Genomic DNA, 14789 nt, shown 5'->3' on the forward strand with positions numbered 1-14789 from the left:
TTACTTTTTAATGAGTGATTCTGTGCTGTTCAAAAACAATATACTATGGAGAAGTAAGACATTGAGACTGAGGTAGGTAAAAAATTCAATCCCAATAATTTATGCTGCTAAGAAATGAATTTAAAATATCTTAACCTATGGAAAAACATTTGCAGTTCAAACACTTGGAAACTGGTTAAAAATCTTGTCAATCTTAATGCAACAATGATAAAAACCTAGATCTACCCTTATATTAAAGTTCAACTTTGGGCCCTACATAGTTTTGCTGCACTAACTAAATTAGAAATAATGCCTTACCGGTACTACTGTTTTTCTCAAAGCTGAAATATTTAAATTACTTAATTTAGATACAAAATTTTCTTGTAGAATTAAGGGAATTAAGGGAAATCTATACAGACCCAGACACAAGAGCACAAATAAAAAGTAAGAGACTGAGATGGGCTAGTAATGTGAAGAGAAGAGAAGAAGATTCTACGCTAAGAATGGTGTCTGAAAATCTCCCTTGGGAAGATGACCCCTAAGACTACCTCGTCTAAGATGGCAGGACCAGGTGCGAAGAGACAAGGAAGCTAAGAGCAGAGACAGAATGAATGGAAGACAGAGAGTGGTGGCAAATTGTTGTTGATGAGGGCAAAAGCCGACTGAGGTTTGAGTGGCCACATAGGTAAGTTAAGTTACAATTGTCATTCAAAAACCTGTTTCTCAACAATCCATTTCCCATGATTCCCTTTTGTCCCGGTTTCACCTTTTTTAAGCTTTCGGTTATCATTTTTACTAGCTGTAACTTACAAGAGCGAACAAGTTCTAAAATATTTATTCAACTTTACAATCTTCATTATTCACGTACTTCTTTGTCTTCCTCCTCCTGCTCCTCCTCGGCCGCTGTCAACTCCTGAGCGTTAGCCAAGTTGTCAACAGCAATGGCCAAGAACACGTTGAGCAGAGTGTAGTTGCCGAAGAGCACCAGGATGATGAAATAAACAGCGTAGATCATCCCGTTGCTGTTAGGCCCTCGCTGGGACTGGATACCTTGGTACATCACTTCGTTCCAATCCTCACCGGTTAAAATCTGGAAACACAACTCCGTCAGGTATTTCAATAGATGGCGTGGTAGTTGATCAACAAAATGCCAATAATTCGATGAATAATGCTTCGATGCTAAATATTTTGATGTTGTTAGTAGTGGTTGTTTTATGGATGAAATCAACAGGTTTTTGTCCTTACCAGCTATATTAATATAGGTACTTTAGTAGAAATATGTTCAGATTTTTTCAGGTAAAAATAGGAGGAGCTAATGTGATCACTGGTTAAGGAATACTGTTTGAATGAAAAATGGGCAGTTGTGGCTATAAAGTAATAATTGTAATACTTTTGCACTTAGCAACCCCTATAAATACTCCTGCCTAACATCATTAGCTAATCCAAAATTTTCAACTTGTACCTTGGTTAAAATAACAATGGCATGAGTTGATATCAACCTGTTATAGGATTTTATGATACATTAATATTCATGTTCTATTTTAATTAACATTTTACCATTAAAGGACATTACTGGCTTACAGGCTATATTTTTTATTTAACTCCTTTTCCTCTAGTAACATTTTGTTAATGTCTAGGTTTATACATTAACATGTCAAGATTATTATACACAAACATGAACATACATTTGAGGTTGAGCAAAGTATCAACTGAACAATCCTTTGTTCGTGTATGTGTCTCACAATTTGTCAAGACAAACATTTTGTTGGATTATGAGTATTTGCATAGACTCAACGGAGGAGAAACGTTACTCTACGCAGGAGGGACATTTACAGGCTTCTTGAACTACTAAGGAACATTGTTGGTATGGGTGGAGAACACAAAAGATATGAATTCTGAATTTAAAATAATATGCATTATGCCATCTGGTGTCTTCAGGACGTCTTACAATCTATGATTAGCTTAACTCACAAACGGTTAACATTTTACCAAACAAATAAATACACTTACTTGGAAGACTGTGAGCAGAGCAATGGGGAAAGTGTTGAAGTTGGTAGGTGGTGTGCCTTCGGGAAAATTGAACTGACCACCAAACAGCTGCATTCCGAGCAGTGCGAAGATGAGAATGAACAAAAACAGCAGGAATAACAAGGAGATGATTGAACGCATCGAGTTCAACAGGGATATCACAAGATTGCGCAGAGAAGACCAATATCTGCGAGAACAAACAGCCACATGTTGTTGAACAATTGAACAATTCACATAGCAAACAATGCTCAACGTTTTACACCTCGTAAAATGTATGAACTTAAATTGTTTTCAAATTATTATTGTGGCAAAAACATTGAGCAGAGTTTGACCAAAATGAAGGATGAATCCTATAATACCTTAGTGCATAGAGTACATTTGTTATGTGTTTAAGTTTTAGCCATGGAGTCCACAAAACATCTCAAGTACTGTAACAATATAATCTCCATTAAAACATTTCTTAACCAGTTAGAGTTAATGGAAATTAAAACATTTTTTTATATGTTTGACATTTCAAGTTTTGTTTCTAAATTCAAGCACAAATATTTGAAGGCAAAGATAAATCCAGTTGATATAGCATGGCTGAAACTATTTTCATAATGAAGGTAGATCATTATTTCTTTGGTCATTTTATTTTAAGTAAATATTTGTATCTGGGATCTGCTATTAACTAGGTTTAGACCTAGTAGAGGTTTAGTTGCAGTGGGGATTTTACTTTATACATAATAATTGCAGAACCAGTTGAATTTAATATAATTGAACTTTTGGCATCACAACCAGGAGATGAAATTTATTATGAGGTAGTCTTTAAAATTCTTGTGGACTCCATGTTCACATATTGGATCGTAGTTAACATAATTACAAAGACATGTTAGAAGACACTACTGTACTCAACTACTGAATATAAAGTATACAGAATGCTAATATCTATGCAATGGACCAATAGAGGTATGTTTACACTAATCAATATTATAGTTTTTAGTTTTCGTTATTTTAATTTTGTAGAAATCCTCTACTGGAACTGAGAAAAATGTTTAAATTTTGTAATCACTTTAAAATCATATTATTTTATCTTCTCATTTGGAACCTGGGACATCTTAAATAAAAGTGCAACTTCAATTTCATATCCACTTTTGGAATAACCTGATCAAACTTAATAGAAGAAACTTATTTAAGATTTGGTGGAGTACTCGTAGAAATATGTAAAACCTCTTTAAGGACTTTGATTATTATAGGGATGTAAGGTTCACACAAACATTAATTTTTGGCTGGCCAAAATTTGTGTCTTGTTAGAGCAACAACAAAGATTTTGTCCGGTGGAATCATAGTTTAATAGTTTGATATTTTTTATAACAGTGGTTGACATTGTGATACAGTTTTTAACAAATAAAACACATTAACATTCACATAACATTGTCAGTCATAAGAAAACATTCTTAAAATAAAAATCAAAAATGGACAAAACATAGCCTACTGATTGCTTGTAAAAATGTTGGAATTCCCAGAATTTCTTAATGATTAGGAGTTGTGAATAAACTAGGGATGGATGAGATTGGATTTTTAGTTCGAGACGAGATGAGATTTTTTATTTCTCATAAAATTTTGAGACGGGATTTCCCTTCTCATACACAACGGGAAATGCACGTTCAAAATTTTTACCTGATTTTGTAACATTGTTAGATGACTGTTTAAATACAAAAATAATGATAATAGGCAAGAATATTTACAATCTTTTATTAAAAAACATCAGCATAACCTTTTTTTTGATTAATCACGCCTAACTTATTAAAAATGCCTACGATTAGCCTAGGAAACATAGTGATATCAGTTAGGATAGCTAGTTCAACTTATCCTAAAATAAAATAAATCATAAAATAAAAGCAATATTAATTTTTATAAAATAGTTACTTGTTTTGACTTTTTATAGTAATAAAAAAATTCCTCACACTGCTTACACTTAACAAAACTTCTCAAATGTTATTAAAGTAATATTATTTAAATAATTAAAGTAATATTTACATTTAAAGAATTAATTAAATAAGAACGCCTTTGCAAAGGAAACGCAATTTATAAAAAGAATAAAATACAACCTGTTTCTTTCTAAGACAGTTATCTGCCCCAAAAAGTGTATGCAAGAAATTGTAAAAAAAGCGTAATGTGTGTACGCGAGAGTGTGTGAATGTGTTTTTCTTTTCTTTTGTTAAAATGAATGTTTTTTTTATATTTTTTGCTGGATAATTTACTTAAAAGTGTTAAATAAGTAAATGTTTAATTACATTAAGTAATCCCATTGTATTCTTATTTCTATATATTTATGTATGTCAAGTGTAAGAAAGGGCCATGTGGTCCTAACTTTGCCTGAGAAGATAATAGTATATTAGGTTACTAGTCCTGAAAATAAGTGTGTGGTTGTTCGCGTGCGAGACAAAGTCGAGTATGGGATTACCATAGGAGTCCGGTACACACATTTTGGACGAGTTACGTACGATAGTTTACGCCATACTACTAAATATCCGTACAAATCCTTATATATTTCCACCAACTAAAGGTCTAAAAATCACTAGTCATAACCTCTAAGAGAGGTTATGTTTTTGTTTATAACCACTCATTGCCACCTAAATACAGTATAACCAGCTGATTGGTGTCCGGTAAAACTCAATGAAACCCCATTTGAATAAGCTGGCGGCAAACAGCTGTTTTCTGGACTAAATCCTTGCGTGGGAAGTTTGTCAAAATAATGTAGTGTGGTGTAAAGAATTTTTCATTTCATTTCAACAGTGTAGCAAGAAAATAACACAACAATTGATAACAAAATGCCAACATACTAAAAATTAAAAAATAACCTCATGTTGCATAATTTTTACTGTTACACGTTGTTTCTATCTCCACCAACCTCCAACTGCTGAAATAAAGGACTTGCATTTCAATTTTTGACTAATAACCTAAAGTACAGTAGTTTGACTAATGTCAAGTATGTTTCGTAAAAAATAATCCCACAACCACACAAACCCAGAGAATGATTGGGGGTGGACAAAATATCTTTGTTTTTAAAATCACACTGAATGCTTAGTTATGTGACTGCTAAAATAAATTTTAAAAATAAGCCCAAAGCAATAAAAATGTTCTTGTACACTTGTTTTTGTTTAACTGTTCCTCAAAGTTGAAACACATTAATAAAAGAATATTATAGACATGCCAGAAGCAAAAACACCCTGGGCCATTTCGAGCCGCGCAGGTTTGAAGGGTACGCCACACCTACCGGCGCGAACCACGTGATCTTTTCGTTTCTGCGCAGGTTGTTTTGTTCTTGGGATGTCTATAGTAATACTAAACATGTTAACTGTCTTTTGTCAGTATCAATAGATACGTGTTAAATTATTTTATATAGAAAAATTTCCTTTTGAATTAGCCCTATTTCTTTTGTCAGGGACATTTTTTTACACGTTAATGATTGAAAGATTTTAAAATGAGTTACTGTAACAAGTAAAATACAAAATAAAGCTACAGTATTCAACTAATTTGTAAAAAATATATTTAAATTTCCAATTGGAAATCAACTCAGACAGTCATCATCAAAAATAATTTGCAAATGACTTTTTTAAAACTATTTTGACAGTTAACATATTTTTACAGAAGCAGATATTGTTAAGTCTTTGCATTTAGGACTAAAAATTCTACTTTATTTTAACCCAGAGCTTATTATACTGACTTCTTTCTTCTTCAGCACTACTCACACATTAAAACACTCACTTGAAACAAATTGTTCACTTGTTCACCAAAATATTACTATTCAGACATTGACAACTGCAACAAAATGCATATCGAATGCTTCATTATTTCGAATGGAGACTCATTTTTATGAATCTTATTTTATTCAGCACATTAAAACAGTTGTGAAATATATGATAGCACTTTTGGTGAACCAGTGAGCAATGAAATAAATATTAAAACACTGAAACACTTACTTTGTCACTTTAAATATCCTTAACAGGCGGAGAGCTCTTAGAACTGACAGTCCGAACGAACCGGATTTAACTTCTGACCAAATAACTTCAAAAATTGAACCACTGATAACTACACAATCAAATCTATTGAAGGCAGATTCAAAATAAATTCTAGGTCCGAGAGCATACATTTTTATCAACATTTCCAGCATGAAAAGGCCAAGAAAAACATATTCTGCATAATCTGTAACAGAAAAAGAGGGGTCAGTATATTTCACAATCAACTGTTAACAAAGATACATCTGCTTATAATTAAATCAACAAATGTGTCTCATAAAACCGGTTTTCCCACCTTCCTGGGACGCTAGGTTCTAGCCTAGAACGGTTTTACACATTACTTTAGGATAGCCTTAGACGGTCGCAGTTTGCTGCACTATCACATGGATAAAATCCATTGGTAATTGGCAGCATTTGAACCCGGGACCTATGGCTCCGAAGCCGTTGCCTGTGTCATAGAACAGGAAGAACGCAAATTTAAAGATACAGTAGCAGTATACCATACAGCCAAAAAGGGTAAGATAGAGGAGACAAAACCTACAAGAACAAAAGGAAGAAGTTTATTTGGTTGGCACTACCTTAAAAGAATTTTAAAGGAATTAGAAATAAAAATTCTGTTTTTGGAGGAAGGAGCACTTGGCTAGTCTTTACTTCCTTCCAAAGAGGTGTCCCTGTGGAAGTGTTTCAAAGAGGTCCTTGGAAGGACAAAATATTAAGTAAATTGTGTTACTTAAAAACTTGAATTAACACAAATTGTGAACTTCAAGTGCTTTGGACCACCAGATATAAGTTTTTCTTAGATATCTAAGTTTGTAAAACAAAAAGAAAGACTCCTACATAGGATTTATACAATTTCATTCACCATTACCATTTCATTACAATCAATTAAATTGAGTTCTAACTCTTCAATTATTACATAAAGAGGCATTCAGTCTTAGTGGTCTGTTTTACAAAACAGTCTGCTAACTTGTTAACTGCAGGATGAATTCAGCATCCTCAAGTCTACTACTTACACAAGAAGGTAGTAAGGTGTTGGGGCTGGTTGTAGTGCTCCACAGCTACGCACACTGTGTTGAAGAACACCAACACTATCACAAACCAGTAAAACGTTTGTGTTTTCACCGTGTGTCTGATCCAAAACCTGAAACATTGAGTTACTCATTAGGTTGCTGTACATGTAGAGAGGTTAAATAAATATTTTGCAGTCCAAGTCTATCGCTTGTTAATTTGATTGTTCCTGCTATGGTGAAATCAATGTGTATCTGTCATAATATATTGTTTCCTTTCAATGTTTCAGTGGACAGTGGAAACAGTTGAGATAATCTTGCCATAGTATTAACAAAGAAAATACTGACAAATTAGTTTCTTAATATTTTTATTCTGTGAGGTTCGGTAATAGTTTGACCGTTAAAATATATTTAAAAATTAGAGAGAAAGCTTCAATGATCAAAGTCAACTGTCAAAATCTTCATCTTTGGGAAATAACCACATCATTGAAAGGATTGAAGTGACAAAAATAATAGCTGACGTTTAAATTGCATTATCTATGTTCTGGGTAAGATAAAATTCAACTTAAGTTCACTGTTTTCTTGCCAGGGTATATTTGAAGACCAATATAAATCCCAAATGAAAAGGAAACATATTTTAATTTTATAAAGTCTTCATGAATACAGCTTCACAACAAATTATTAAAACTTAACACATGAATAAAGTAAACTTTAACTTTTTTTAGTTAAATAGTTGGGTTTTACACAATATAACAACAATAAAGCAAGACAATTATATTTTTATGGCATAGTCTCTGGATCACTGATTTTTACAACAAAAGTTTTAAATTACCTGTATCCGTCAAGTGATCTTCGATTGTAGTTGTTTGACTACAGCTGTTTTGTGTTTATAAACACATCTTCAGGTCAACCTCATGACGACCATTTGATGGATGGGATAAATCAATGCAACATTGACCTGAAGATGTGTATATAAAAACAGCTGAAGTCAAACAACTACAATCGAGGTTCACTTGACGGATCCAGGAAATTTAAACCCTTGGTTGTAAGACAATTTTCAATCATGTTTTATATCCGTACATTCCAATTTCACATTTCACACACTCATTTCCACATTTCAAATATTTAATAATGTTTGACAACACTTACAACTGAAGGGAGTAAAATTAAGACAGTTGAGAATATGCAATCCTAATAATTTTTAAAATTCCATGATTAACACGATCAATAAATGCCAGTAACATGACCCATAGACAACTGATTTATCATCCCGAGATTTCTTCAGAGGTGAGTTCAAGCCCAAGACAGCAATTCGTGGATTCGGATTGGTACCTACCAATATTTTTTTTCAGTACAGTTCACACTTGTAATGTACCGGCCCACCCCTTGTTTTGCTGGATACACTTCACACACAGGCTTCAGGGCCCAAGTGAATGGGCAAACGTAAGGTAAAAGAGGCCCCAAACTTAAAAAAAATGTTCTTGGATAAGAGTTTCAACTTAGTTCTAGCTATTCCTTACCTGAACCTCTTCTCCGCCCTCCAAAATGACTGACAAGCTCCTTTATTTTTCGCTTTCGCTTTCAAGTACGAAGCTCCAGTGGGATCTGCAAGTAAGAAGTCTGTTCAAAAATTAACGAGAACTTCAAACAGTTACATAGGTGAAATATAAATATACTGTAGTTGTTAGCACTGCCTCCCCAGACCTCTTCCTGTAAACAAGCCGCTTCATAGCAATAAGCATCTAAAAATATAAAACAGTTGGGAGTTGTAAAAAATATTAAATTTAACTTAAAGTGCAGTTTGAAAGAAAAATCTTAAAAAATGTGATTAAGTTTTGAAAGTAAGTTAAAACTGTGTATTATCTTGGTAGAACCTTGAAAAAATATAATGTTGATATGAAATATGACAACAGGTATTATTTTGTTTACATGAACGTTTCAGAGAATTCTAATATTTGATCAACGAATGTCAAAAATAACCACATTATGCCTGAACGCAAAGAATTTATAAATCTGTTCATCTTATTCTATTTTTGTTTTCAACTTTTCTCAATGGATATTTTATTACTACTGATATTTATGATTAATTCCCTACTACATATGCTGAGCAATTGTATATGTACAGTCAAGACGCTGTATGTACAGAAGCTTTCATTTCCCACTACAAGCAGTTCTAGATCTACAGCCACTAAAGTCCTATTCCAATAACTATACTACTGACTGTACACTATTCACAGTTTTCAATGTCGATCGTGAGATGTGAGCTTCACATTTTACATGATTACCTCACATTTGTGTTTAAGATCAAACATTCTTACCATGTCTTGAGGTCTCAAACAGTAATATTATTTTTGTGATTTCACTATATTTAAATGAACAAAAACAATGGTGTAAAGATTAACATCGCACGTTTCAAAGTCTGCTTTCTTTTAACAAGTTTTTAGGGATTTCCTCATCTAAGTCCCTTAATGTATAATAGTATTAGATCATTTATTATGTTTGAACAATTATGACCATTATTTTTTATAGAGATGTGATCATGTTTCAATTATAATTGTATGAGTGCAAAAAACATTTTTTATATGAGTAATATAATATCCGCAATGCACTTGTAACTTCCAAACAAGACAATATTAATTTCTTTGAAGTTACCAAAAATTGAAAAGTTTTGTTTTGTAAAAAGTTTAAAAATAGAATAAGGGTAGTTAAAACTGGATACAAAAAATTGAAAATAAACGTTAAAAACCAGAAACCTAACTACAAAATTCAACTTGATATCAGAAGTATTAGATTGCGTAAAGCGAGGCATATGAAAACAATGTAAATTTACCACAATAGTAAAATCCCAACAATAAGGCTTATTCAGCTCCAACAGCATATATAAATCAGTAGCTGAAAGCTCTTCATCAAACTATTTAAAGCCTGTGTCACACTATGCTACTTTACTAGCAGCTAGCGAAATAGCAGCTACTAAGTAGCCAATGTGACATAGGCAGTAGCAGCTACTAAGAGTAGCGCGCTAGTGAAATTTTACTAGCATGGAAAGTTGAACATGTCCAACTTTCCGTGCTACTAAAGTGCGCTAGTGAGTCACGTGACCAACTAGCAGCTATCTAGTAGCGACTGTCGCCCAGTGTGACAGCTTCAATAGCAGACTAGCGGCTACTTGCACAACGTGCTGTCTGCCTGATTTGTTTATTCTCGTTCATTTTGAATAATTTCTGAAGTAATCATGAGTGATCCGAAGTGGGGTGGGGGAGATGTGATTAATTTTTTGAACCTGTATAGAAAATATCCGTGTCTTTGGGACATAACCTCTCTTGAGCTAAACTAGTAGTAGCAGCTAGTGAATAGACGCTACCAAAATAAGTGTGACAGGAAAAGTAGCTGCTATTTCAGTAGCTGCTACTAGGTAGCTGCTAGTAAGTAGCCAAGTGTGACACAGGCTTAAGAATAAGTGGTTACAGGAAGCCGGAACCATGATGGGATCAGTACAGATTCCCTTTTCCAAGCGTAGAAGTAGTCACAATTAGCTGCAGCAGACAGAGTAAGAAGAAGTCGACTCCTAAAACGTTAACTAACAGAAGTTATATCCATGCGTAGACTAACTACAACAGGTAACGGCCACCACATTACGTTCACATGGCATTATATTACGGCTACATGTACTCTGATTACCATACCTCTTCGGTTTTTCTTATTAACAGGCACTGAAACAAAATATTCAGCAGTATTCATTGGTAAAAATGTTCTTGTGATTTTGTCATATGAAAACAATCCATCCAACACAATATTAAACATTGTTTACTTTTACTTAAGCAAGAGCTATAAAGAGGAGCCGTTTTCTAATCTTCATTTCAGACCTGTATGAAATGTGTTAAGTATATCACAATGAGAATATAACCCATCCACTAGATTAAGAAAGGTCTGTACGTACAAATAAAATAGGCTTAAAGCACTGTAGTTAAAACTGTTTCCATCTCTACCTTATTCATAAATGTTTACCAAACTTCCAAAATAAAGGAATAGCAAAATAGCTATTTACATTACAAGTGTAGTAAGAGCGTTTTTACATCACGCAGGTGAATGTTGTGCAACGAGCGGAAGCGAGTTGCATAATTCACCTGAGAGATGTAAACACGCTCTTGCGCAACGTGTAACGTACAAGATTTTACCTGACCCGACAATATACATGGGTTTACGTACAATATTTTTCATTATCCATTTCACTCATCGTTTTTTCAGTAACGTTCTTTTACAAACAAAAGCTAGGTTAGGAAAATACTATAAAGCATAACAATAACATTCAAACGCACAGCTGATTTCTAACGTTGAACGTCGATGCCTCCATAGAGGTATATTTTTTTAAGTTAAGCACTCAATGTTATTTAAATGGGTTTCATTACATCACCGAGTGAGTTTTTTTCAACTTTACATCACTCGAGAAGTAAGGAAGTTGTATACATCACGCTTGGGATAGGGAAGTTTAACATGGCGGGTTAGGTAAAATACCTTAATAACACATTTTGTTTCAAAATAATCAAAAATGTCTAGTAAACCACAGCAAACCCAAAATGAACATCATACGACGAAACCACACTCTGACTGACTGTCCTGTTGCTTTAATAATCATGTTGTAGTATTTTGTTTTATGAGCAATTGCAAAATTAGGAAAAAAGTACTCTCGACCCTTTAGGTAGATATGGGAAAATGAGGGGCATTTAAAAAATTGATTTCAAAATAATCACAAAAGTCTAGTAAACTACAGCAAGACCAAAATGAACATCATACGACGAAACCACACTCTGACTGGCTGTCCTGTTGCTTTAATAATCATGTTGTAGTTTTTTTGTGTTATGAGTAATTGCAAAATTAGGAAAAAAGTACTCTTGACCCTTTAGGTAGATATGGGAAATGAGGGGCATTAAAATTTTTTTTTTCAAACCCTGATCTTTTAGTATAATTGTAGACAGTAAAGAGTGGGCAAACTAGTACGATGGCCCGACTCCCGTACTATTCTCACAGCCTCTGCCAACCTCACCCGGCCAGGTTGTGTTGGGCTTCATCCACAGCACATCTGCTTATTTTATACATTCACTCATCACTTGTAAATATAAAAGATACTCCAGAGTCTTGCTAATCCAACTTTCCAGCTAACCTCACATCTGTTGTGGAAATGAGGTTACAGTAATCCAATTTTAAAAAACGTAGGCCTATGTATTTTGAATTACTATGCAGAGTGTTTAGCCAAAAGAGAAACCGGAAAAAGATTCAGTGAACTGTATGGAACCAGGAAATTTGGAATAATAATCACCAATAGCCTAATGCCGAGCATCTATTCTGTGAGCAGTGTCCTGTTAATTTCCTTTAAAGTAGTACGAAGAACCATCATCGTGACAGGTAATCACAAATTTTTCTGCAATCTTTGAGACAGTCAACACGGCGACACGGTGATTGTGGGTAATGATTCAAGCGTTATTGTAAATGCGGAAGTAATATAGGGCCTATGGCCACTTACAGTCATAAAAATATATTGTTTTATTTTTTTTATATTAATGAATGTGAATGTCCGGATAATCTGAAAAAATTGTAATCCGAAAAGGGTCAGGTCCAAATTACTTTGGATTAGCTGGATGCCGGTATACATTGATTGTTATTGTTGAGAATTGAAATATGAACATTGTCCAAGTAACATTGATTCATCGCAAGATATGTATCTAATTTTACCTTACCCCATAGTAATATATTTGATCTCAGCATTTTTGTTAATTACTACACTTCCACACGGTTTAAATTAAGCCTATATAATTTTATACTTCATACTGGGTCTGTTTTTAAAGCCTCTATTGAGATTGACCCTACTAAAAGAGACAACAATAAAGTTACTCTATATATTTGAAAAAACACACAAACTAACTACATTGATCGACTAAGGATAAAATATTTATCCGTCTACCACTCTTTGTTTAAAACACAAATAACGATACAAACAATTTTCAAAACTCACAAACCTTAAGAAATGTAATTTTAAACAATTGCCTAAAGGCATGCTAACCTAAAGAATTAACAAGAACATTTATTATTTAGAAATGTAAAAATAATTTAGTCAAAACTCCATCTACATTTTACACTCAAAAAACCCCAAAGTGTGTAATAAACAACATGTGACGATTTACAAGAATAAAACACAATGAAATCCCACTTACCATCTTCTCCTTCCTCCTCCCCCTCCTCTTCTTCTGTGTCTGTGCTTTTGCTTTTCCCCAAGTTTTTTAACTTTTTTCTTTTTGCCGCTGCTCTTCTTCTTGCTGCACAGACAAAATAGTAACAGGTTTACAACGAAAATACAAAAATAGAACAGATTGAGAAACATGTTTCATAAAACAGCTTGCTTAACACTACACATTCCGTTTGCTTAGTTTGGTAAGCAATATTTTTTTGTTCATAAATTACTCTTTTTTGCCTTGGTGCTTTCTCTTACCTTCTATTATGTGCATTTTCTCTTCTTCTGTAGTTCTTTCCTCGGCTAAAATTACCTCCTCTGAAAAACAAAATGAGTATTAAAATTTTGTTTATGTTAATTAATTATACATCCATGTATACCCATGTTGGAGAAATTTCACTATAACTTTAAACTACCATTTACTTTAATGGATGCAGTAGGTAGTTAAATTTGTTTTTGGATCTGTTAAAGATAGCTGTTTTCAATTCTTTTTTATATCACTAGGTATATTTTGTATTGATGGGGGTTTAATTTCCTTATTTTTTTTATGAGCTTAAAGTTCTGCTTAAAAACACATTTACCAGCGAAATATTATATCAGTCATTAAAAAATTATTTGAGGTTAAATTTACATCATCCATTCATGCTTGTTATCGTTGCTGATTAAATAAACATTCTCTTGCTAACACAACACAAATATAATTTACCTGCTTTACATATCCATTCTACATAGCCGTTCAGTTCTCTTTCAAGTTGTTGTTGCCTTCTCAACTTTAAAAAAGTCTGGCGATTTTCCACTTTTTCTCTTTCCTTGGCAAATTCACTGTACAGAAAAGGAACAGGGTGCAAACAAACTACAACAAAGCAGGAATATATCGAGTAATTTATCAAACAACAGAATTATATGAATGCTACAGGTTTGATCGTTACAGAATTTTAAGCTGGGGTAGAATAGTTATTTGTGCAACTAGTGAGAAAAGTGAGCAATTGACTCACTCGAGAGAAATCCTTACTCACGAGCCGTAGGCGAGTGAGGAATGGTTTCTCGAGTGAGGCAATTGTACTTTGAACTCGAGTTGCACATTATACTTTTTCTACAGTTACCATAAAACAAATAAATTGGTGAAGAAACATAACCTATTTTTACACAGAAGTGAACTTTTAATATAACATTTAATGTGAAGTGACAAATACAACAGTACAACAGCTGACCAGCTGATTTACAGCCAGTGCTGCCAACGTATTTCGCGCGCATACGACGTTGCCTTCATGTTACGCGCTCACTATTTCGTGCCTTCACGTTGCAAATCTGGAGTGAGACAAAGTAATTAGAGTGAGACAATGTTAACATTGTCTCACTGATGAGCGAATTGACCACTTTGCTTTCTCAAATCAGTGAGAGAACATGTACATTGTTAGGTAACTGTAGGAAAAATACATTTCAATTTACTTTAAGTATTCAGGGTTTAGGTGGCCTCGACTTTGCTTTAGTTGTGTATTCAAAACATAGGACATCTGTACGTGTACAGGGAAAATCTTTTTGGTAAATCTT

The 14789-nt window shown here is 33.6% G+C and overlaps 1 protein-coding gene across 7 annotated transcripts in view; it reads right to left on the reverse strand.

Annotated features, from left to right (window-relative positions):
- LOC128991937 (voltage-dependent calcium channel type A subunit alpha-1-like) overlaps positions 1 to 14789 on the reverse strand; it is a 392598-nt gene that overhangs the window by 58211 nt on the left and 319598 nt on the right. For 4 of the 7 annotated variants that reach the window (XM_054415226.1, XM_054415227.1, XM_054415231.1 and 1 more), the window contains 9 exons: positions 13945 to 14060; positions 13497 to 13556; positions 13222 to 13323; positions 10699 to 10725; positions 8536 to 8620; positions 7022 to 7149; positions 5973 to 6195; positions 1990 to 2194; positions 848 to 1069 (listed from right to left, as the gene is read on the reverse strand). In XM_054415226.1, the coding sequence (XP_054271201.1) occupies positions 848 to 1069; positions 1990 to 2194; positions 5973 to 6195; positions 7022 to 7149; positions 8536 to 8620; positions 10699 to 10725; positions 13222 to 13323; positions 13497 to 13556; positions 13945 to 14060 (1168 nt within the window). The remainder of the gene's footprint in view (positions 1 to 847; positions 1070 to 1989; positions 2195 to 5972; positions 6196 to 7021; positions 7150 to 8535; positions 8621 to 10698; positions 10726 to 13221; positions 13324 to 13496; positions 13557 to 13944; positions 14061 to 14789) is intronic. The other 3 variants (XM_054415232.1, XM_054415230.1, XM_054415233.1) reach the window with 2 other exon arrangements.

Source organism: Macrosteles quadrilineatus, unplaced genomic scaffold (genome assembly GCF_028750875.1).
Source record: "Macrosteles quadrilineatus isolate MER2022 unplaced genomic scaffold, UCM_ALF_1.0 Scaffold_4__1_contigs__length_99947679, whole genome shotgun sequence".
NCBI lineage: Eukaryota > Metazoa > Arthropoda > Insecta > Hemiptera > Cicadellidae > Macrosteles > Macrosteles quadrilineatus.